The sequence below is a fragment of the Protopterus annectens genome, chromosome 3.part1 (assembly GCF_019279795.1).
Source record: "Protopterus annectens isolate FY-2018-M chromosome 3.part1, PAN1.0, whole genome shotgun sequence".
NCBI classification, from domain to species: domain Eukaryota; kingdom Metazoa; phylum Chordata; order Ceratodontiformes; family Protopteridae; genus Protopterus; species Protopterus annectens.
Window position 1 is genome coordinate 391,722,268 of NC_056732.1, and position 25,786 is coordinate 391,748,053.

The window sequence follows — 25,786 nt, forward strand, 5'->3', positions numbered from 1 at the left end:
ACACCACACTCCTCACATAGTCCCTCAAAACCTACACCACCAAAACACACGCATAGAAACACTAAACACACACCTACATTCACGGAGGCTCTCATTAAAAATCTGCTCAAGCAACAGAGACCTCCAAAGCAGAAACGTAAGCAACCTCCACCCCCCCAAACACAACCCAAATGACACATAGCCCACAAACTCAGTGTGCCACTGAACCACAGCCCATAAGACATAACATACCCAGCACTCTAGTCATAGGTGACTCTATAGTCGGGCACACTGATGTTCCATTCACCAGGCTAAACAAGGAGGAAGTTACTGTCAGCTGCCTGTCAGGTGCTAGGATCTGCAACATAATGCACACACTCAGGTCACTCCACAACAAGTACAAATATGACTCTGTCATTGTCCATGTTGGTGTGAATGACCTGAGATGTACCTCCCTGGACTACATGAAAAGAGACATGGAGGAGCTCTCCGATCTTGTAGCCCAGGCAGGTATGACTGTAGCCCTGACTAGCATCCTGCCATCACCCAGAGTGATATCACAGTACAAAGACAAAATGACTGACCAGCAATTGGCTAAGCTTCTGGTGTCATTCTAAGGGGATCCAGTATCTGTCTGCCTGGGATGACATGATCGACAGACCATGATGCTTTGCCAGAGATGGCCTGCACCTGTCACCCTTGGGATTCCGGATACTGGCTAAGGATTTTGCCACCCCCTATAGTGCCTTTTTTAGGCGAGGTTCAAATGACAAATTCACCACCTTAACAGGTACAAGCAAGCAAAATCTGAGGGTAATGCTACTCAGTGCTAGAAGTCTAAACCTCAGAATGCATTCACTCAAGACACTCCTTAAAATGTAGAGCATTGACATCTGTGCAGTGACAGAGACCTGCTCCAGAGAACACCCCTGCATTACCAGGCTATAATTCATACCACACCTTTAGGCCACCTAACCTGGACCAAAACACTAAAGGCGGAGCGTGTCCATATTCATTAAGGATATCCACACCTCCATACTAGTTGCTCAGCATAATGAATCCGAGATTATCCAAGAGCAACTAACTCTGGGCAAGACCGCAATTCAAATTTGTAGCTTGCTACAGATCCCCCACCATGCCCCAGGATTCCCACTCCTCATTTCTTGATGCACTGGAAAATATTAGGGGTACAACCCAACACCCTAATAATGGGTGATTTCAACTACCCTACCATTAACTGGGAAAACTACTCATGTACCAACTCTTTTGCTCAACGTTTTCTGGAATTCATAAATTCCAATACCTTGGATCAGCTTATCCACACCCCCACCAGGGGCAGCAATATCCTAGACCTGTTCATTACCAACATGGGCGACGTTCCACACCAGAGGTCAATTCCTCGTTGGTCAGATCCAGCCACAAGCTAATCACCCTAGACATCCACATTCCGCCCCCACCCCCCGTTAGGGAAACCACCGTAAAAAATTTCTCCAAAGCCAACTTCACGACACCCATGCAGATGGACAAAAGAGGTACGACTACTGAAACCTACACAAATACACTTTATAAGCACTTACATAAGTGCATGGATCGTGCTGTCCCTAACAGAACCAAGATGCTATCCTCCAAAAAAAAGGAAGCAAATCTGGTGGTCCCATGCCATAAACGAACTCTACAACAGAAGAAAGAAACTGTTGCAAAAAAGAGTAAACTCCCATTATTGGAGGAACTCCCTAGTCAGCCTCAGTAAGAAGCTGAGATCCCTCATAAAATCATCCAAAGCTAGTTACGAAAACAAAATCGCCACTGATTCTAAAGACAACCTCAAAGCATTCTATAGCTGTGTCAAGAATCTCAATGGCAACATTCAGATCTGCTCTGAGTTACAGCACGATGGCACTAAATATACAGAACCAACTGATATTGCCAACATCCTGGCAGATAGGTTCAGTGCTAAGTTTACCCCCCACCCCCACCCTATACCAGAAGAATGCAAAGTTCCTGTAATCACGGCTGCACAGGTAAAAAACACAATCTCCAAAGCCAAGAACATAGCATCCATGAGACCTGATAACATCTCAGGCTGTGTTCTAGATGGACTACAGAATGAACTGGCACCCCACCTAAGCACCTTGTTCAATCATAGCCTCACCTCAGGCTTTGTGCCCACTGAATGGAGTGCAGCGATGGTTATTCCACTCCACAAAGGGTGAGCCACTACGGACCCCGGGAACTACCTCCCCATTTGCCTAACGAGCCTGGTCTGCAAGGCCAATGGAATGTATCATCATGGATCTTATAAACAAAGACATTGGTAATTTCCAAACTCTGGACCCAACCCAGTTCAGGTTTGTAAAAGGGTGTTCATGTCTCCTAAACCTGACAGACTTCTTTGAAGCAGTCACCAAAGCCGTAGACAAGGGTAAGGTGGTTTACACAGCCTCTCTAGATCTCGCCAAGGTTTTTGACACCATCCCTCACTCTGGAATTATAGATAAACTCACTAAACTAGGTATAAATCCCTATGTCACAAGATGGGTTGCCAACTGGCTCACTGACAGAACCCACACTGTGAATGTAGCAGACTCCAAATCCGACTTCAAGCCAGTGACAAGTGGAGTACTACAGGGTTCAGTCCTGGGCCCTCTCCTGTTTGGTATCTACTTTTCTGAAGTACAGGCTAACGCAGAAGGTCTTTGGCTAACAAAGTTCACAGATGACTGCAAACTAGGAGCCGTAATCGAAACTCCTAACGATGTGGACATCCTACAAAAGGGCCTCACGGAGACAGATGCCTGGTGTCAAAACCATGGCCTCAAGCTCAATGCCAAAAAGTGCATTACCTTCCCCTTTGGTAAAAACTCTGTACCCATGAGCTACCACATAGGTGGTAGTCTACTTAACACCAAAAGTGTGATGAGACCTTGGGACACAGGTGGACAGTATTCTGTCCTTTGATAATCACATTGCCACAGTAGTCAGGAAATCCTTCTATGTGGCACACCTCATTACAAAAGGTTTCTCATCCAGGAAAAAAAGATGTCATTGTTCCCCTCTACTCGTGACTCATTAGACCCATTATAGAGTATAACGCCCCTTTTGGTATGCATCTCACAAGACATCTACAACAACTGGAAAGGCCGCAGAAATACCTCACAAAGAGTTTTACCGGCTTCAAACAGATGCTCTACGCAGACAGTCTCAAAAAATTCCAGCTGTACTCTTGTCGCATATCGCCTACTCAGAGGCGATCTCTGAAATGTTGGACATGCTCCACTTAAAGAAATCCCACTCCCTCCGAGCTACGCACTCTAGGGACCTAAACTTATCACCACAATAACCAGAACGTGCTGGAGGGTTAGATTCCTGTCCCAGAGAATTCCCATACTCTGGAACAAACTACCTATCTATATCAAACAAAGCTCCTCATTAGCACTCTTCAAGAAAAATCTTGATGATTGGATGGGAAATAGGAAATTCACCCCAGAGATCATCTCTGTGGCTCTGCTCGACAGGGGCACAGGAAAATAATTTTCTTGGGTGGCAAAAGCCAAGGTACCTTTTTGGCTAGGCTTATATAGGCCCTAGGGCCAGTAGCCTAGTACCTACCTATGAACCAACAAAAGTAGGTTCTGTAAAAGAATTAGAAACAGTCACACACCTTCTTGCTGGGTATGATACGTTCATGGCAGAGGGCCTGTACACTGAAAGGCACAATAATGTGGCAAGACTGTTGTACTGATGATTGTGCAAACACTACAGTGTCGAAGTAGCTGAGAAGCAGTGGAAACATGAACCACAAAACATTATAGAGACTTTAGTGTACATCCATTACCAAAAGTTCAAAAAACAGATGCGGGAAACAAGATATAGTAGTCCATGAAAAAAAGCAGAAGTAGCATTGATAGTTGAAACTGTTAACCTTTGTGATGAGTGTTAAATATGGAGAGAGGCAAAATTCCTAAAATGTCAGAATTTGCAGGTAGAAACAAGAGCTGTGTTGGAAGAAAGATACCCAGACAGTTTCAATAGTAGCAGGAGCAATGTGCCTAATACAAAAGAATCTACAGTTGTACTTTGATATAATACTAATGCATGCAACTCTTTATGAATTGCAGGAGGAGTAAATTCTGGGCACACTGTGGGTGCTGCGAACAGCACTTTTAGCTAACATGAAAGACTGAAACCATACAAATTTCATGAACTTTAATTATACCCTGACTTCAAAATGGAAAAAAGAAGCAATCCAGATGCCTTGAGTCAAGTCGGTTATCCCAGCTGTGACCCAAAGGTTGACAGAACTAACAAGAAAGAGATTACAAAAGATTAGTCTAGATAAAATCACTTTAACTGGCAGATCTAGGAGACTTTCTCTCTGGCATCTTCACTGTGGGAGGAATGAAGATGCCTTGTTGAAGTTTGAAGTAATTTATTCGGTTAAATAGGTAGATGAACGAATGTTGTTGCGCTAATGAAGCTAAAGTGATTTATCTGGACTAATCCCTTGTACTCTGTTTCTGGCTTAGGAATAGGGTCCATTTCCACTGTGGTATTAGAAACCCAAAAGACTTTGAGAAATTAAACTAGAAGAACCTCAGAAGACGTTCGCACCCCCTGAAAAGGAATCAGATGATCACTTGTTTTAAGCATGAGTACATATCAGGTAATTTCTTCATTTGAGATGACAACTACCTGGTCGTTATGATCCATTTAAAGCTTGACATATCGGGGAGAATCCTAGAGACACTGAAAAAAATTGCCTCTTGGGAACTTGCAGTGCAAGTTAGTCCCATGTGAAAACATGGCATCCAGAACTTCGTGCACTTGAGGATGGGAGCCAATCATTACTAGTTCAAAGACCTCATATTTGATCTCATCACAGTCCCCAGGGTGTTTATCAGATGTATAGCAGCTGTCACAGCTCATCTCAGACTGGTAGGGACAAGAGTTTTCCCTTCTCTGGATAATTAACTTCTAGCAGCCTCAACAAGGGAGTCATTGATAAGCAAGGGACTTTTGCTTCAGTTGTTCTGGTCCTTTGGCGTGTCACTGAACACTGTAAAGGTGCAGATGGAGTCATCACAGAGTTCCTCAGCTGACACCATGGCACAGAGATAGTTATTGCCAGCCTTCCATAAGGGAACATTGAAGCTTCAGTCCAACATTCACCTTCTTTTAAATGCAGATGCCCCAACAGGTCATCTGCTTTATGCCACAAGAGGTGGATTTCAGGGTAGCAACACTTTTTTCTAGTCCCATTTGCCAGGTGTTATGCAAGAGTTCTTCAGTGGACATTTAGGATTCAGTGGATTTAGAACATGGATTCATTGTACCAACCAGTACAAATCGTGGGTATTTACCATCGGCATTTGCTGTGGCTACCTCTTTCCTGAGGGTGATGGTCAGCACAGACACTTCTGCCCTGAGATGACTTGCCATTACTTGGAGTAAATTATCTGAGAGATTTGATCACAAGATGAGGTCTGTCTGCACATCTGCGTGCTAGAGATTTGGAGGTGGATCCTCCTTATTTGACTTGGCTATGTAGGAATTACTTCACCAGCATGCTGTTGTCATCCAGTATAGCAACATGAGTGTGGTTTGGTGCATCAGTTGGCAGGTAGAAGCTCAGCTTTCCTTTGTGTGACTGTCAGGTTATGAGCCATCTGACTCTTACCAAGATCAGTTAGTGCTTACTGATGGCTTTGAGTAGTCCCTTACTTATTCAGTGACAGATGCTGTCTTTCTTTATTAGGAAGAGCCTTGCTGTGACTCTGTGTATCCCCCAGCTAAAGCCAAATATATCAACAATTTCCCCCTTATCGCCCCACCCACCAGAGGAGTAAATTTCTTGGGGCACTGTGGCCAGATATAGTAGCCTTTGAGTCGTCTATGTGCCTTTCCCTGGTTTCTGCTTATTACAGAATTTCTAAAGAAAGCCAAACAGCACAAGAGAAAACATTAAATTCATTGTCAATAGGGGTGTACTGTTCCAGTAAATATGAATCTGAAGTTGTTTACTTTATTTGGTCTTCAACCTGTGGGATACCGGATCCGTATCGGATCCGAGCCGGCAACTTTACTAGCCTCTGCTCTGAGCTCCTCCCCTTAACCAAAATACACCTCCACTACCTTCCAAACCTCAGATCTCGTTTGCCGTGGCTAGCTAAAGCATTGTGATCTCTAGAGCTCCAGGTTGTAAGTGGGTGAAAAACTTTTAGAAAATCTCGTTTTTCTCTCTAAACTTTAGGTAGTGATAGTGTAGGTTCCCTTTTCTCCTCCCCTCGCTTGGTGAGTCGAGTTTCCTAATTTTAGAGTTGTTAGCTTAGTTTAGAGTAGTGTGTGTTTTTTTCTACCCCCCCAATCTGTTCTGTGTGGTGAGTGGGTGCTTTCAGTGAGAAAGATATTATATTTTTTCTCAGTCATTCTTTCCACTGTTACTATGGCTGATAAGCCTATATTTAAAAGATGCACTGAGTGTGGCCATAAGTTATCCCGTGTGGATGGCCACACTCTTTGTATCATGTGCTTGGGCGCAGCCCATCTTAACACAGACTGCACTATATGCGCAGGGTTTAACCCGTGCGCCTTAGACAGAAAGACCAAGTTGGCCCTGAAAGGCCTTCTTCCCCTTCAGAGACAGTTGCCTCGCCTTCAGCTTTGATCACAGTGGCTGCTGTGGCTGCCTCTCCTTCTCTTCTCCTAGCTTCTCCTCCCTCCCGGCCTGGAATGGATGATCTGTGCAAAAGCTTGCAGAAAGGGGCAGAGCGAAGGAGAGATAGTCGAACGAAAAACGTAAGAGGTCTCCAGACCTCCCGTCACCGATCAGGACTCTAAGTATCCGTGGCTCCCCTTGGCTCCAATCTCCGAGGTTTTCCCTGGAGCCGGAGGAGACACGCTCTGCATCTAGGGCCATAGTGCCCTGACCCACAAGGTCTGAGTCTGTGGCCTCATCGAGATCCACCTGGTCTGTATCTGAAGTTGACTTGGATAAAGTGATGAGTTTCATTCATATTCAGATCCAGATGATGGTCTTTAAAGCTCCCTCCCCCTCGGGAGGGGGGAGCTTGCTTCCTTTTTTCCAATTGATTTCTCCTTTTCCGATCCGTCCATCAGGTTCAGAGTATTCATATCGGAGGATGGCTTTAGTCAGGGGGTCGACGCCGACGGTACCTGCTTCCTTGATGCCGACAGCTGCCTGGAGCGTGTTGGATCCAACTAGTTAGGATCCGAGCCACTCTCTGAGCTGCAGCTTGGGTGTCTGATCCGAGGGAGTAGAACCTTTTTCATCGGCTCCGCCTTTGTCGGGCAAGTTCCCTCCCTCAGAGCTCTGTCCACTGCGGGCCCGGCTCCGATTCTTTCGTCTGATCAGGGGAGTCTGGCCTCCTTATTGGTTTCACAGGAGGTAAGTTCTCCCTCTGTGTTCGTGGTAGAAAGGTCCGCTGGATCGAGACCCCTGACTGCCCCCCTAGGACTCAGCCTCAACCCCCTTGGCTCTCTCTACAATTCCCATCATTTTACCAGAGGGACAGCCCGTGCTCGAGGAGCCCCAGACAATTCCCCCTGAGAAACAAGTGGCTTGCAAGTTCCCCCCGGAGAGCTCCACCGGAGAAATGCCTTGCAAACATACGTGCAAGAGGAGAAACTTGGACTGCCCTGAGTCCCTCACAGAGGATACGGACTTGGATGATGGGGAACGTTCCCCCAGTCACCTCCCGAGGATGTCTCCTTTGGAGACATCATGGAAATCCTTTGCCAGTTCGCCATGGGCCCATCTACTTCCTGGGTGTCCCCTCTCTCATCCTTGGTGAACCTGATCACCTCATGAGCATAGAAGGAACCGGACACTGTGGAACCAATTCCCAAAAGACCTGACAAAATTCTCATTCCACCTTCTGATTGGCAAGCTGGAACAAGTGCTCACCTGTAGACGCTATGGTGGTAGCAGCAGCCACTAAGAAGGAATTAGGCCAGGAGAGTTCCTCGGTTCATCCTCCTGACCGAGAGTCGTGGATGATGGACCGCCTAGGGAAGCAGGTTTATGCTTCAGCTACCTTTTCTATTAGGGAGCTGAACTACCTGGACCATGTCATGAGACTCAAATGCGACCTGGTAAAGGAGCTGGAGAAGTCTCCCCCTAAGTCCATGTCGCAGGTGGACAGGGTCTCGTTCTACACGAGGTTGGCCACTTTGAAAGCAGTCTCCAACATGTCCATGCGACTCCTTTCACATGCTACTGAAGGAGCGGCTAGGGTGACTGGGTCTGGCGTGTCCATGAGGTGCAATGCCTGGCTCAGATTGTCAATTTTCTGAACCTTTCCAGGCGTCATTTGCCAATGCACCTTATGACGGCTCTACTCTTTTCGGTAAGACAGTCCAAGAGACATTAGTCCAGAGTGAGAAGAATGGGAAGACACTGTCTGCCATCAGGATCTGCTTCTCGAACGCTCAAAGGTCCTTTTCCTGGAACCAGAGAGGGCAAAAGATGTGGTTCCGGAAGTCACAGTCCCAGAAGCAGAGGGGGACAGAATGGAGGCTGGCCCAGAGGCAGAGGGGGTCCAATGAATTTTGGGTCTCAAACCTTTCTTGGACAGACCCGAGCAGCAACCCTGAGGGGTGGCCCGATTGCTCTACTCTGTAGGTAGTCGGGGGACGATTGTCCGTGCATCTAGCAGTATGGGAGTCCATAACATCAGACCGCTGGATGCTTCAGATCATATCCAGATGATACTCTATCCCCTTTGTGGGTCCCCCCAAATCTCCCAAACACCTCCCGGATGTACCACCCACGCAAAGGGAGGCAGCAGCACAGGAAATTTGCAAGCTGCTAGAAAAACTAGCCATCAAAACCATCCCCCCAGATCAGTCCGGATCGGGCTTCTACTCCAGGTTCTTTTTGGTGCCAAAGAAAACGGGGGACGTGAGGCCCATTCTGGACCTTTCTTCCCTGAACCGGTCAGTTGCCAAAGAGAAGTTCCGGATGGTCACACTACAGTCCATCATGCCGTACCTGCAAGAGAGCGACTGGATGTGCTCGTTAGATCTCCAGGATGCGTACTATCACATAAAAATGCACAGAAGCTCCAGGAGGTTCCTCTGCATCCGGTTAGGAGTCAATCATTACCAATTTCGAGCCCTACCCTTTGGTCTCACCATAGCCCCCAGGGTGCTCACCAAAGTGTTGGCGGCGGTAGTGGCTCACCTGAGGCTTCAGGGGATTCAGCTCTCTATCCGTACCTGGACGATTGGCTCCTCACTGCTCCCACCAGGCATCTACTCTCCCAAACCAGGGATTATTTCTCTATCCTTGCCCTGCGTTTGGGGATCACAATCAATGCATCCAAATCACTCGTAGATCTTGTACAGGTGATAGACTACATTGGTGCAAGGATAGATGCTTTACAGTGCAAAACCTTACTGACCTTGGAGAGGGTACAAAACCTGAGGATGCATGTCTCTCTGATCCACCATTCCCATCTCCCAATGGTGGAATCAGTGTTGAGGGCCTTAGGCTCAATGGCAGTGACCATAAAGCTTCTCCTGTGTGCCCGGTTAAACATGAGAATTCTACAGTGTACTCTAGCTGTACAGTGGTCCCTGTTGGAACTTCCACTGGCGTATCCAATTCAACTCAGTTGAATCTGTCGGTCATCCCTCATATGTCTCTGGACATTTTGGAGGGACAACCCTTTGTTCCAGCCCCGGCCCAAGCCACAGTGACCATGGACGCCTTCCAACTCAGGTGGGAGGGGGCATTTTTCGGGTCGGACAGTCCAAGGCCTGTGGTCCCTTGTAGAGACCAGCTTGCACATAAATGTTCTAGAGATGAGGGCGGTCTTTCTAGCATTGCAGGCCCTTCATGCCTTTCTTCCTCTGGGAACGATTGCAATTCAGTCAGACAACATGTCAGTGGTCTGGTATATCAACAAACAGGGAGGGACCAGATCTTACCCCCTTTGTCACGAGGCCATGAGAGTGTGGGAATGGGCAATCTCCACCAGTCGCTTTCTCATCGCAACGCACATTCTGGGACAGTCCAGCATCCTAGCGGACAGGCTAAGTCGGACTATTCTGATGCCTTACGAGTGGTCTCTGAATCTTTCAGTAGCGGAACAGATCTTCCGCATGTGGGGTCAACCTTGCTGCGATCTCTTCGCATCTCCTTGCAATGAGAAATGCAGCGAGTTTTTTGCTCTGAACCCCCTGCCGGGGGAGTCCCCCAGAGATGGTCTAGTACATGCTTAGCCTCCCAGTCTTCTATATGCCTAAAATCCAGTACCTCTTATTCCGAGGTTCCTACAGAAAGCTCGTCGACTGGGGAGCAAAGTGATCCTCATTGCCCCGTTTTGGCCTCGCTAGGTATGGTTTCCCTTCCTTTGATCTCGCCTTCTGGCTCCGCCTTGGATCTTTGATCCCATTCAGGATCTGATTTCACACCCTTCAGGGGTTCCTCATCCGAATCTGGGCAGTTTGAAGCTCACAGCTTGGCTGCTGCAGTTCCCGTGATTGCTAGGACTCCTGGATTATCCTCCTCAGTTAGGTGTGTTTTGGTGGCTGCTCATAAGTCTTTGACCAGGAAGGTTTATTGCAGCAAATGGAAACATTTTTTCTTTTGGGCCTCTCAAAGGAGTTCACAGCTTTTATTTCTGCCATTCTTGATTTTCTAGCTGACATTTTTCAACAACGGAGCTAGTTCTTTTACTGTCAAGGTTCAGTTGGCTGCCATTTCTTATTTTCACGTGGGTGAGAATTCTGCCTATCTAGCTTCCTCCAGACTGTGTAAAGCTTTTATTAAAGGCAACTTTTTGTTATGCCCCCCCCCCCCGGTTAAGGATCCTGTTTCCCCCATGGGACCTTACTGTGGTTCTTCAAGCTTTGGTCGCTCCGCCTTTCGAGCCTGCTGCAACAGCAGATCTGAAATATTTATCTTGGAAAACAGCTTTTCTGGTGGTATTACCTCTGCCAAAAGGGTTTCAAAACTGCAGGCCTTGTCCATCAAAATGCCATATTTGGTTTTTCACAAAGTAGAGTTTCCGTTCGGACCAATCCATCCTTTCTTCCTAAGGTGGCATCACCAATCAGTATCAACCAGACCATCAATTTACCTGTGTTCTTTCCTAATTTTACTAACAAGATGGAATACAAGCCACCTGCTGGATGTTCATAGGCAGTTACTATTCTGTTTACACAGGACAAAAAATTTCCGTAAATCTGATCAGTTGTTTGTATCCTTCTATAAACCATTTCTGGGAAGACCTATCTCCAAGGTCACTATTGCTAGATGGATTTCTTCTTGCATCCTTCAGGTCTATAAGGACAGAGGTAAGTCCCCTCCGGGTCAGGTGAGAGCTCATTCCACTAGATCGATGGCTACGTCTGCGTCTTTTTGGTCTAGCGTTTCTTTGGATGATATTTGTTCTGCAGCTACTTGGTCCTCATCTCATACATTTATTTCTCATTACAAACTGGATTTGACTTGGTTCTGCGGTGCTCCAGAATATCCTTCCATGAGGGCCTCCCAGGAGTATAGTAGCTGGGGACTCTGTCCCACAGGTTGAAGACCAAATGAAGTAAACTACTTCAGATAAAGAAGTTATGTACTCACCATAACGTTCCATCTGAGTAGTTCTTCTTCATTTGTCTTCAGCCATCCCTCCCTCCTTCCCCCCGGACCTTGGCATAGGAAGAGCCTCGGGCTGCAGTTATAGGTCACAAGTATTTTTTTAGGTTGGGTTATCAGTGTAAGATTCAGCAAACTCGATCTGGGGATCGGAAGGTAGTGGAGGTGTATTATGGGTAAGGAGAGGAGCTTGGAGCTCGGAGCAGATGCTACTAAAGTTGCCGGCTCGGTTCTGATACGGATCCGGTATCCCTCAGGTTGAAGACATGAAGTAGAATTACTCTGATGGAACGTTATGGTGAGTACAGTCTTCTTTTGTCTTCTCCTGTTACATTAACTTCCGGATAAATCTCTTATCAGACTATTTATTCAGCAAGTCTTGTCTAGACTTAAAATCCTTCAGACTAACCAGATGGTTTCTCCAGTTTCTCTGATGGCCAGTTACCTTGTTTACCCATCAAGAGAGGTCTAGATCCTTGCAGTTGCTCTGGAACTTTCTACAATAAATGTTTAGTAAATCGATGTCGTGCTCACTATGAACCACTTTCCAAAGATTTTGCCATGTTTTGGCCCTAATTCTGCACTTCATGCAGTTTTAAGCAAACATTTTTCTTTGTTCTAGTATTCCACTATCAAAATTCATCTAGCAACCATTTCTAAATGCCACCAGAGTCTTCACTCTCCTTGGCTGACTTCCTTAAAAGTTTTTAATACTTAGGAGGTGAATTGCTTTTAAGACCTCCTGTCAGAGAACCTGTACTCTACTGATTTTAATTTTGGAGAAACTAAGGCTGAGTCTCTTAGAACAAGCAGCCTAAGCTTATCTCAAGTACTTGCCTTTGAAATCCCTCTTTTTAGTATCAGTTACATCATCCATAAGGATTTCAGAACTTCAGGCCCTTTCTTCTAAGCCCTATGTATTGTTTCATAGTGTAATGTATTGGACTCCCCTTTGTCGGTTTACCCTTAAGGAATGCATGTGGGAATAAAAACACCCTGGAGATTAGCATGTTCCCCATCACAGAAGAATGTGATCTTTGCCCCGTTCTGCTTGGTTTGAAGTTGATGGTAAATGTGAATGTATAAAGGGATTTGTTTCATTGTGTCCTGCTATCCCACTGCATTCTCCTAAGGGATTTTTCTCTGTGCTGTAGTTTTCTGATAGTTTAATCTCATAAGATATGACTATTGTAGGGGAAGTGGTGATATGCAACCTGTGTATATGATGGATGATTTTTAGCACACATCAACTTGATTTTTTTTTTTTTTTTTTTTAACTACAAAAAGCTTTTTGTGGAGTTTCTAACACACACTACCTGTAGTTCCAAATGTGTTTCTCTGGGAGATTTCCCTCAAATACTTCTTACAGTTTTGTTAAGTATTATGTTTTTACTTAATTTTGTGCAGTTGGATGATGCTACAGATGTTTAGGAAAACATAAATATAAATTTTTGTCCAGTGTTTACTAATAGTTTCACTTACCTGTTTTTACCTTATAGACGCACATAAGTGCTTAATGGAATTATTTGACTTTATGTAGAGTTTTGATGTATTTTTTGTTAATATTACATTTGAGATAAAATTGCATACATAGTATAAAGAGAGAACTGAGTACATAATCAGTGAGTTGTATTTCCTTGATTCATGCACACAAAACAGTAAATGTAGTACAGTTTGAAGCAAATAAAGGAGCCATTGGTAAAGCGTACAAAAAGGAAGCAAAGTTGGTATTGGACTACCTGGGTATCTGCGATGAGTGTTACATTACCAAAATGGAAAAGTTCCTAACACAAAATGGGTAAGTGTATCCCTTCAGGAAGTTGGCATTTCTCAAATTTGTCTTACTGTGTAGACTGTTTAAACTTTAGAGGTAGCCACTGCACTCATTTTAATTCCTGTTTTAAAGACATTTTTCTCTTGGTGTGCATTGTCTTGACAGGAAATAAAACCTGCTTGCTTGTTTCCAGAAATGTTACCGTATTTTAGCACTTACTACACACATGTTTTTCAAGGTTTAGATGAGAAAGAATAGAACTTCAAAGGAAGGGGAAGGCAGAAGCTTAGCTAGGATGGGGTGTAGGGAGAAGCCGTCCCAAGCACAGCATTTTGGGAAGCGCACTTGGCAGATACCAGTCTGTTTTCAGTGAAAGTCCATTAGTAATTACCAGTATTCAGAAATGGTATTGCATTTGTGGTCGTAACTGAAGTGCTTTGGTGCTTATCTGTGAGATGTGGGTTTATACTGCTTAACTTTGTGAGTGTGCAGTTTACACTGATCTGCTTGACTTGGGTCTTGGTTATTCCATGGTCTTGGTGCATGTTTCTGCCATTTTGACACACCAGTACCTTTAGGATGGCAGCCCAGCGCTAAGTTTCCGTGCAACTCCGGGGGGGGCATCTCCACCTACTTCTGAAGAACTGAAGAGCCCCTGTGCTCCTTGTGAGTTGAACTCCATGATTGATAAGTTTTTCTATCCTCCATTTGAACTGGTTAGTTTGGCAGTGAAGTATTGTTGGCAGCTTCCTTATGACCAAGACCGAACTTGATTTTTTTCATCTAGTACTGCTATGCAGGGAAGAAGTGCTTATTCTTTCTACTCTGTCTTATCCTCTTGTCTGGTCAGATCTTATCACAGATCAGTAATCTTTTGCATTAGGGAATCTAAACTCACCATAATAATCACCTCTGAATTTGAGAACTGTAAAAAAAAAAAAAAAAAAAACCTAGTAAAACTGTATAAAGAACTTTCAAAAGTAAACTGCAAGATTCCCAGCCCTTCTGTAGCTTCAACTGTCACTTACCCCAATACATTTACTCTCATCTAACAGTTTAAACAGGTGGTCCCAGTCCAAACAGAATATATTGGGGAACATGAAAATAAGCCATGTTTGTGGAATGTCATCATTAATAAGCAGTGTGATAAAAGGGAAAAAAGCTAGTTAAGGTTTGCCCACATTAGACTATATTAAAATATCAGCAAAAAACAGAATGTTTCTGTAAGGAGTATGAAAGTGATTAACATCCGAAGTCCTACATAATCTTAAATCCTTCGTTAACTACATCATATGATAAATTACACACAGCAATGCCCTGAATTAATTTATAATGGTCTTATCTAGTCTGACTTGATATAATTTATCCAGGTGTTTTGGGATTCTAATACCATGGAGACATTGAACTCCATTCCTAAGTCAGGGTATGGTTAGCATTCATGAAATTGATATTGCTTCATTCTTTGATGTTAGCCAAGAGAGCTCTTCTCAGCAGCCACAATGTGCCCAGAGTTGTCACCTCCTGTTGTTCATTTGGGGTTGCATGTATAAGCAACATATTTAATTATGATTGTAAACTCTCCTGTTGCTTCTTCTAATGGAACTGTATGGGCATTATTGTTCTACATTGTTGTACATAGTTCTAGTTTATTCTTACAAATCCTGGTATTTTATGACTTTGCACTCTGTACATAGGACACTAGTCACTGGATGTAGCAAATTCGATAATAAAAGTTACTTTTGTTTGCTTTTTATGGACTGCTATATCCGTTTTTCTTGCTTCTATTTTTGAATTGTTGGTAATGGGTGATCCCATGTGATATAAACTTCAGCATTCTTCATAATACTTTATTTTTCCAGTGCTTGTCTGTTACTTCTCTGTTGTAGTGTTTGCACACTCCCCAGTGTTACAGTCTTGTTAAATTATTGTGCCTTCCAGTATGTATGTCCTCTGCCATGAGAGTATCACTGGACCCAGCAGCAAGATGTTTGTCTGTTTCCAGTTCTGTTTTTAAGAACCTACATTTGTAATGTGTGTAAGTAGTCCATTGTACTGAGCCACCATTATTAGCCTTTCATCTTTTGAAATCTTTTTTTTAACCATTCCTGTATTAGATCTTGATCGGCATGAGGTTGCTCCAGGAGATCTCTGTACTTACCACTGTATTTGTGAGTGCTCCATTTTTTCCCTTTCATCAGATCCTTTCCTTATATTCTTCCATTTGTGTTTTGGAACATTCAATTCCTATGTAATGAACTTGTCGATATATTTGCGGTGAAATGTGATGCCAACTTCACATGACAGACTGACATTGAAGTTCCATAAATTCCCCAAGTCCCTTCCTCCACCCAAGGTTATTACGGAATGTGTTCTAACAACTCTCGCTGAAACTAAAATACCACCTAAATGGGCCTTGACAGTATACCTGCTTGCTTAACTAATGGTGCCACATATGCTGTCTGTAAACCCCTCCTAAAACTAATGAACATTAGCACAACCAAAGGATATGTTTCTGAGGTATGGAAAACCACTGTTAACACCAGCTCATAAAGGGGGTTTCATGTCTGATACCAGGAGCTACAGATCCATTAGCCTATCAAGCCCAGTTTACAAAGTCATAGAATATTTATTTGATTTCATAAGGTCCAGTATAAAAAAAAATCATTTTCTAAATCTGCAACTATATGGTTTTGTCAGAAGGAAATCATGTTAATGACTTCTTTGTGTAAGTCATTGAAGTTGTAGTTGGCAGCTATGCAGTCCATGCAGCCTACCTGCATCTGGTCAAGGCCTTTGTTATGGTTTCCATGCTGGGATTGTAAATAAGCTTGACGGCTGAAGTGTAGACCCTTTTGTGTTGTAAGATGGAGAGCTAACGGGCAGAACTTTCATAGTTAAATTATGAAGCACCACCTCCAGAGGTGAAAACTGGATTAGTGACGGTCCTCAGGGTTCAGTACTGGGCCCCTTCTGTTCAACATCTGTTTAACTGATCATCAGACCACTAGCCCAGATGTGTGGCTAATTACATTTGCCAGTGACTGCAAGGTTGGTATTGCCATCCACTCCAATCTCATAGCTGATACCGTGTTACTGCAGCAAGGTCTGAAGTGTACAAATCAGTGATGTGTTATAAATGGGCTTAAATGCAGAAAAAGTGTAGGATTGTCACTTGTGATGAACAGATCTTGATATCATTCCACTTGAATATGATACAGTTGTCTGACCACCTTAAACAACTCTGTTGTTAGCCACCACTTAAATATTTCTGTCAAGCCCAATTAATAATAGTTATCTCACCTAGGTGTATAAGAATTTAAAATTCTTTATACTCTGTTCAAAATACCTACATCTAGAAAACCTAAAAGGTCCCTAACTTGGACAGACCCTTTACTGCAAAGATGGACCTGAAACTGTATCTCTGTACTCTGTGTTTTACAGACTTCTACAACAAGATAATTGTCTAGCATTCCATACTGTTAAGGACTCAAGTCTTCCTTGATTTACTACATTTATTTATTTATTATTATTTATTTTACATTTGATAACCGGGATAGTCCACTGGACACGGGTCCATGTTCAGTGGAGTCCTGGGGAGTAAAGCTCCAGAAATAAAAATATATGTAATATATATTTATTTATATATGTAATATATATTTATTTATTTATTGCATTAGTTTACCGGGAAAGTCCACTGGGCCTAAAAGAGCCCATTTTCAGTGAAAGCCCGGGGAGAAAAGCTCCAACGAGATACAGAAAAAATATAAACATTAATTAGTACAGAAGCAGAAACAGTGTTACAGATAATAAATATAGTAACATATACATAATATATGCATAAAAGTAGGAATCTAGTTTGTTTGATTACAGTAATATATACAGAAAATATACATTAAAGCAGAATTCAGAGTGGTATAAACAGAGATATATTAATCAGTATTATTGTACCAGTATCAACAAGTGAAGATAAAAATAAATATGGAGAAAGCATCATCAAGTCACTAGTAGCAAAAGACATAGGAGTTTAGTAATCATATATGGAGAGTGAAGAGGTTAGATTATAGAGCAGGAACATAGCCAGGAAGAGTTGAGATGATTTTTCAGTATTTGTTTGAAGGTGGTGGTGCTGCCTGTGTTTCTTATAGAAGGTGGAAGTGAGTTCCATAGTTTGGTGACGGTGAAGGAATAGAGGAGTTGACCAGCAGGTAAGGTGGTCTTATCTACTTTTAGAAGTAGATGATTTTCAGATCTTAGATGCCTGCTGGAATGGTATTTGACAAGTAGAGTTGAGAGAGCATGACAGTCTGTGGGTCTGTAGATTATTTTGTGCACAGTAGTTAGTTGGGGTGAATGAGCGATGGTGGTGGAGTTCCAGCCACCCTAATTGTTTCAGTGACTTACAGTGGTGGGATGAGAATTGGGCTTTGGTGACGTATTTTGCTATACTGTTGTAATACATAGTAAGTTTGGATTTTGTAGAATTTCGGATATTAGTGAGGAGAGGGGCACCATAAAGGAGAGAGGGTAATAAAAAAGGTAGTTGCAAGGGTTTGTCTAGTTGAGAGGCTAAGAAAGTGTTTGTGTCTGTAGAGCATACCAAGCTTTTGGTGTGTTTTTTTTGATGTTATTGTTTGTGTGTAGGTCAAAGTTAAGGTTTTCATCTATAATAATGCCTAGTAATTTAGTGTGTGGGACAACTTCTGTAGTAGTATTGTCTTGGGCTTGTATAGTGAAGAGTTTTTTATCAAATGGAGTGGTTTTCCTTGGAGTTAAAATTACTAGTTTAGTTGTTTTTTTTTTTTTTTTTGGATTTAGGGCAAGATGATCGTTAAGCATCCAAGATTCAGTAGATGTGAGGGCATTTTGGGGTAATTTGCTGGAGTTCACAGCTGGAATTTGCAGTGCGTATTATTGTAGAGTCATCAGCATACTGGATTACTGAGCAGTGTGGCAGAGTGGTGTGAAAGTTGTTAATAAAGATGCTAAATAAGAGAGGACCAAGTATGGAGCCTTGGGGTAGCCCTGTGGAAGTATTGAGGAAGGGAGACTGTTACCATTTGGTGGATTGCTGCCTATTGGAGAGTTATAGCTGTTTAACCATTGTAGGGTAGGGGGAGAAATGTGGAGAATGGATAGTTTAGAGAGTAGGATAGTGTGGGAAATGGTATCAAAAGGTTTGGAGAGGTCAAGGAAAAGTGAAGCAATTATTTTACCAAAATCCCGTGCCCGGTTAACTGTATCAAAGAAGGATAGGAGGGCGGTAGTGGGGTGTCCTGGTCTGAAACCATGCTGAGTGGGTGATAAAATTTTATTTTCATGTGGGTGGTTGAGGAGTTGGGCATGGATGCATTTTTCCTGTATTTTAGAGAGGGGTGAGAGAATTGCTATGGATCGAAAGTTTGTGGTGTCTGTGTTGGTGCTACCTTTGTGTAAGGGGAAAATTAATGCTTTTTTCCAGATGTCTCGGACAAGGGATTCTTTAATTGATCTGTTAATGAGTCTGCTGATGGGATAAGCTATAGAGTTTGCTGCTAGCAGCAGGAAGTGTGGGGGTAGATTGTCAGGGGCCAGAGTACAGGGTTTTAGCTTAAGTAAAAGTTTTTTTATTGTGCTGGTGGGTATGGAGGAGAATTTTAGGTTAGAGTTGTGTGTAGGATTGTTTTCTGGGATGGTTTGGTCATTAGCTGCCTTGGTGGTGTTAATCGTAGGAAAGGTGGCGGTTAGGCTAGCTATAAACAAAAGTTACAAAGAAAAGTTAAATTCAAGTACAGTTTTACATAGCTCAAGTAGTAACTACAGATAGAACACGATTGGTGAAACAGAGAAGTAATAAAACATTACTAAAGTCTCAAAGCCTAAGAGAACATCAACATTATATCTGGAGTGACAAGTGTAAAACAACATCATAATGGTTGATAAAAAGACTAAACCAGAACAAAATCTCATTTTCATTAATCATATGTGTATGTAGAGCCCTAGGACCTAGACCCAATAGTTGTCAATTAAAAATTGTCCTGTAAGATTAGGAGTGGAGAGCATAGTGAAGGAGGGGCTAAACTACAGGAGGGTCTAACCTGGTGTAATGCAGGAGCATAGCCAGCTATTAATGAGATGGATTTTTGATGATTTTTTTAAACTGAGTAAAGGAGGTGATAGTAGGTATATGACTCGGTAGAGCGTTCCAGATTTTAGATACATAATTAGAGACGAGAGAGTCACCTGCATTATTATTAGATTGTTATTTTTAGAACAGATTTGCTACTGGAGCAAAGATTCGTTATTGCTGTGGAGGTGAAGTAGGTTTTGTAGTGCAGGGGTTTTTTTTCTGGATGATGCAGAATTTTATGGGCCAGAACAAGTTGATTGTAGTGTAAGAGTTAGGGAAGTTGCATCTTCACAAAACTGATGACTTCACAAAAAGTCTAACTAAATACTGAATCTGCATCAGCAAATAAGACATATAGGATCATAGGAACTTATGGCCCTAGGGCCCTTACAAGCCTAGCCAAGTTCTATCCTTATTACCATGATCAGCACTTATTACCCCTCTTCAAGAGTGACAGAGGCGGAACCCCCAGGGTGAATTTACGGTTACCCATCCGATCGTCCAGATTGCGTTTGAAGAGGGCCAATGAGGTGCTGTGTTTGACATGAAGTAGGAAGCTGTTCCAAAGGTGTGGTAACCTCTGGAAGGTAAATCTGTCCCTCCAATAGGTTCGGTTAATGTTACATACCAGGTTAAGGACTTTAGACCAAGTAACACATGTACAATTTGACTTGCGGATATGCAGCATTTCCATTAAAGCCGTCTCAGAGATTGCCTTATATGCAAGGAAGAGATTGCCTCTGAGTAGTCTGCATAAAACAGAATAAAGTGACATTGATTTCAGATAGGACAGGTGCTGAAGACCTTGAATTTTCTTTGTGAGGAACCTTTGTGATCTCTCCAGTTGTTGCAATTGCTAGAAAAGGTACATGCAGAAAGGAGCATTGTACTCTATTATTGGTCTAATGAGGGGAAGAGTATAGGGAGGTTATAACTTTTTTTTTTTCTGGAGGTAATGCCCTTAATTATGAGATGAGCAATATAGAATGCCCCTCTTACAGCTGAAAGGACAGATTTATTTCTCAGTGTTTCCCCACATTTTGGAATAATCATTATATATAAACTAGAACAAAACCCTCACTTCCTTTAAGACAGTTGTTTGGCTGGGTGCCTGTAAATTCTTTCTGGGCCTGATTTGTTTTGCCTTTCATGGAGGCAGGATGTGCTCTTTGAGGGTGGGTATTAAGAATTTTATACAGTCCATGGATTTTTGGGAATGATGCATAGCAAACAAATCTAAAATAAATGATTTCTTTCCTGAAACTCTCATTTTGTATAAGACACCAAAGCAACATGGTACTGTCCGTCCATTCACGAAGTGCCTGTACATGCTGCTCCAGTGGTGTGGAGGGATAAAGCCCTGACTGTGGCCCAGACCACATGGGTTCAATTTGCAGTTGTGACAGCTGATGAAGTGGCAGGAAGGAATGGGGGATTACCATCTCCGGCTGGGAAGGGTGGACACTTTGCCGTCTCCAGTGACGATCCCAAAGTGGAGACTGGGACATCACATAATGAAGCCATAGTCTAAGGAGGGGATAGGGGGTGACATAGCTGAGATTCTGGTGAGGTACGGTGAAACACAACATATCCCCATTGCATTTCTACCCCTCAGATGTACTGTTGGGACTGCAAGAGAGGTGGAAGTAATAAGGTAGGTCATAAAGAAAAAATGGTGCATGTAGTCTGTCACACCCCCTAGGATGACCTTAAGGTCTGTGCTGGCCCCAGCCTTATCAGTGGAAGTCTGAGGGGGTAGTTGGTGGTTGCTAGATCCTTTGGACTTGGGTGACTGGGTATAGTGCTGACTGAAGCAGTGGGGAGAAAAAGAGGCTAAAAAAGTTTTAAAAAGTGCATGCATACATTTGTCCATGTTTGCTCTAGGTACATTTCCCAGTTATGATGATATGCCTTCTGGCTTTTTTCCTTATCCTTCTGAAGTCTGTGACTCCTCCTAGCCATTTATCATCTGTCTACATCACTGTCTACCCTTCATCTCCCAAGCTGAGTATCCCGTTATCTTTTTAATAAATATTGAGATAAGCAACCATGTCAGCCTAGTTCTTCCTACTTTGTCACAGTTACTACCTTGTACATCACTTGTTAATGGTAGATTTTTCCCTTCATTACCCAGCATGTCTGAAGAAAAATATAATCTCCATTATTCATTGTACCTTGTTATTTTGGAAGGTCTGTCTGACTGTTGAAAATGAAGTTAACTGTTTCCAGTGTAGACCCCCCCCCATCCTTGTCTATCTTGCATGCCTTACTTTTCACCTTAATGGCTCTCCATATTAGCTGGTTTAGCCATGCTGGTGTGTCTTACCTTATTGTGCTTTATTCTTAGACAGTCATCCTTTAGCTTCTTTCTACCTTAACAAACCTACATTCCCTCAGCTGGTGATAGTTCTACCCCATTTACAGGTTGTGCTGTGCCAAACAATCTTGCTGTTCTTTTCTCAGGCAGGAAAAGGGAATTGAGTTTTACTTGCGGTGTGGAAGAAAGTGTTCCTAACCATCCCAATACACACAGGGATGAAGCTTGTCCGATATGAGGACTGGTGCCTTTTTAAGCTCTCTGAGATGGCTGTCCCTTGGCTAAAGCTTCCTGACTGTAATGTAATCATGTAAATACTGTTTTGTCATTTGACTTCTCACCATGTGTCAGATACCAATCACTTCTGTAAGTCTTGAGGCACAACGCAGTGAGATCATGTTATAATGATCTACCCTTTGTCAGGGACCAGCATGTCAGGGTTGATGCTGTAGGAACTATTAGTAAGCAAAAAGGTCATGAGGATCATAAGATGCCTAGCCATGTCCACCTTTAAGCAGACTAATTTAAAATGTTCTTGACACCCTTTTCAAGCACTTGGTATTCACTTACCAAATCAAGCAGTGCAGTACATGATATACCTGAAGTAAAGTTGTTTCTACATATCCAGTCATCAAGTCTAGCCTTAAAGGCAGCAAAGTAGAACTTTAACCTGTAGTGGTAACTTGATGCATAAACTGGGAGTATATTGAGTTGGGAACCTATCCCTCCATTGAGTCTTGTTTGTTTCTTGGTGTAGGTTTACATCCTCAGTGTGGGTGTTTCTTGAATCACTGGTATTGGAAAGACGTAGGAGAATCATGTAGAATAGAGACTTTCATAGTTTGAAAAGTGAGACACACTTCATCTTGGAGAAACTGATAGATTAATGTGAATATCTTTATACTCAGTAGCCAATCAGAATAGTTAAAGAATTTAAGGCCTTAATTTTCTTGGTTGTAAGTATATGGGGCATTTCCAGTTGAATGATATGCTTGGATTTGTACATATCAAAGTGGCCAGCATATTTGATGATGGGTCTGATATGGAAAGTGTACAGTGGTAAGATGACTTTGTATCTTGAAGATAATCTCTCTAATTTATTTTTTTGGTCCCCTTCATCACAGATGACCATCAGCTGCTCCCGAGAGACTGATCTCATCACTCAATCTATGTAACCTGATAAGCTTCCCTTGGACTTTCTCTGACTTCTGTTCAGTGCTGGTGAGGAAGTTAAGGCCCTTCAGGACAACATCATTTATGCTGCAGAGGAGGATTTTATGTCCTAAGGTTGTTCCTCCCTCATGCACACATGTATTGTCTTAGGATGGATGTACAATGGGCATCCTGGCATGTATTATCTTGCCTCCCCAGTACCTTAACCAGTACTCCACCTCCCTAAAGACAACTCTCCCTTGCACATCTCCAACCTCCAGAGATTAACTACAAAATGCACATATGCATATCGTCCCCCACAGGATGAGCAGTCCTATCCTTTCGTCGCTTGGGCCATAGACAGGGCTTTATTCCTCTATACCACTGAGCTATCTGGATCTTGAAGATACTCTATTGTAAGTAATTTGGCCAGATAGGATTTCCTGACCATGGTAGAAGCAAGATGGTTGAATAGAAGCGGTTTTCCATTTAAGTACCCAAGTTTTCTGCCAATCACTACTACCTTGAACTTTTAGCATTTATGTTAAGACCGTTTTTGGTGCACTGGGTATGTGCATATTTCAGTCTTTGCTGGAGTTGCTTAGTATTTGTGGATGAGTTGATGACCATGCCCAGGTTGCACTTATCAGCAGATTTGTTCTGCGTACTTCTGGGATATTGACTTGGATGTCTGCAAAATAAATGCTAATCTCAGAAGGCTCAGCATTAATTCATATGGTGTACCCCACTAGTTACATTTTTACATTCAGAGAGGATACCAACAACTTTTACAACTTGGGGTCTGTTGGATAGCCAGTTTGCAATGTAGTAAACTAGGTAAGGGTTTAGATTTTGCTTATCTAATTTCTCAGTAGTATCTGCATGGGGAATAGTGTTTGCATGCCTTGGTCAGATTAAGATGAGCAGCTTTGTATAGTGTGACAACAGTTCACAGCCTCTGTTACCTTTTCAAAAGAAACTCATCAGGTTCAGGAGTCTTGTCACTGCAGAATTACCTGAAATACTTGCCTTGCTTCTCTGACATAGGCATATGTGATTTGGTATAAAGATGTAGCCATCAGTTGTCTTTAACTTGTAGTTATTTAGCATGTAGCACAGACACACACACACACCTCACATTTTAAATTACATCCTTCCTGTTTATCCCCAGAGTAAAATCTTTTTTCTGTTTTGAACCTTAATCTGTATTTTTGACAGGTTTACTGTTTTTTTTTTTGAAGCAGCCTTCAGAGAGGATTTGAAATTCTTAGTGCAAATAAATATTCATGAGTATATAGCCTCATATTACAGAATATCTGAAATTAAGGCTTTAAATCTCTGTAACTATGATGTCTTTCCAAACAATTTTTTCCCATGATTTTGCACCAGTTATCCTTATCCAACCAGCCTCGGATAGAGTGAGAACCAGGTGCTAGTTGGCTGTTGTGCAGGAGTGGCAGCCATTCCTTCCTTATAACTAGGTCTTCCTGTTTCCTCATAAGTTTACGCTGTGCTGTGCATGCTTTGCCAATTTTATGATCCCTGTGTGTGCAGGCTGAACCCTCCCAAAGTTCTGGGTACTCTTCTGGTTTATAGTGGGAGTCTTCATGTTTCCTGACCCCACTAGTGAATGAAATAGTTCTGACTCCTTACTCTCACATGGCACCTACCAGCATCAGGCTTGCTACTCAAAGTAATGCAAGACAGGCGACAAGATGTGTGTTACTGTAGAATTAACATCTGCCCAGATACACCCCTTGTCTAGCATTATTTCCCACAATAACACACCCTGGAGGACATTGTTGTTATTAATATCCATTTATTAATCAGGTAGGTCCTATGGACATGGTCCCTTTTCAGGGGTGACTTGGGATCAATGTCTGTTTAAGTGACTTCAAGGTCACAAAATGGGCAAATGAGGGCTGAGGGAATGAAATTCTGTTCCTCAGAAACTCCGATCACAGCTTTAACCTTCTGCACCAACTGTAAATTTATTGAGCACAGAGAATGGGTAATGTATTTTTTTTATTATTGTGTTATTGCATACTGTTTATCTTGATGTAAGATGGTTCTTCCAAATATTTTATCCTTGCTGTAGCATATATGAGGAAGTATTTTGCATCCAAAATATATAAATTATGTCAGTACTTAAATGTCTGTACATGCACGTGTATACACACACTCAAAATTACAGACTCCCGCACATACACATAGAAATGCAAACATGCTCGTACACACACAGAACTTACAGCTTTGAGTGAATACACCTCAGATGTTTCATTCAGAGCAAGTGAATGGTAAAAACAAATATAGTGTAGAATTGTAACTTGCCCCACCTGTTTTTTTTTTTTCATTACATAGTTTTGCCACACACTGCTTCTCTGTCCTGTATAGCGAACTGTATACTGGTAAACCACTGAGGATTATGGTCTGTCAGTAATGCCAGAAGTTAGAGTTTCACACTTCTTTGTAAGGTTATGCTGCTGACGGACTGCCAGTTGCAGTCCTGTGATGTTGCTGCCTCGCTTTCTGTCTTTTACACACGCACACACTTATTTTTTCTTTCTTTTTTGAATATCTTTACCCTTTCTAATGTTATGCTTGGTAAACAGCAGAGCACTGTTTTGCAAGTATAAAAACATGGTAGTTGTATGATTTTTATTATCTGAGCTTCCCGGCAGTGTAATAATCTGCCATGAAGCAGAGGCCTTGTTTTCAGAGAGCCTTAACTGTACATTAACGCCGTACTGGAAGAAAGTGCAGTTGTGTAAAATCTTACCATAACAGTAGATGTCCTTTTCTTCACTGTAGGGATCCCCTGCCAAGGGTAGCCCAACA

The 25,786-nt window shown here is 42.6% G+C and overlaps 1 protein-coding gene across 1 annotated transcript in view; it reads left to right on the plus strand.

Annotated features, from left to right (window-relative positions):
• Window positions 1–25,786, plus strand: part of GARS1 (glycyl-tRNA synthetase 1) — a 508,631-nt gene that overhangs the window by 347,315 nt on the left and 135,530 nt on the right. The window contains exon 12 of the mRNA XM_044066863.1: window positions 13,252–13,397. Within this exon, the coding sequence (XP_043922798.1) occupies window positions 13,252–13,397 (146 nt within the window). The remainder of the gene's footprint in view (window positions 1–13,251; window positions 13,398–25,786) is intronic.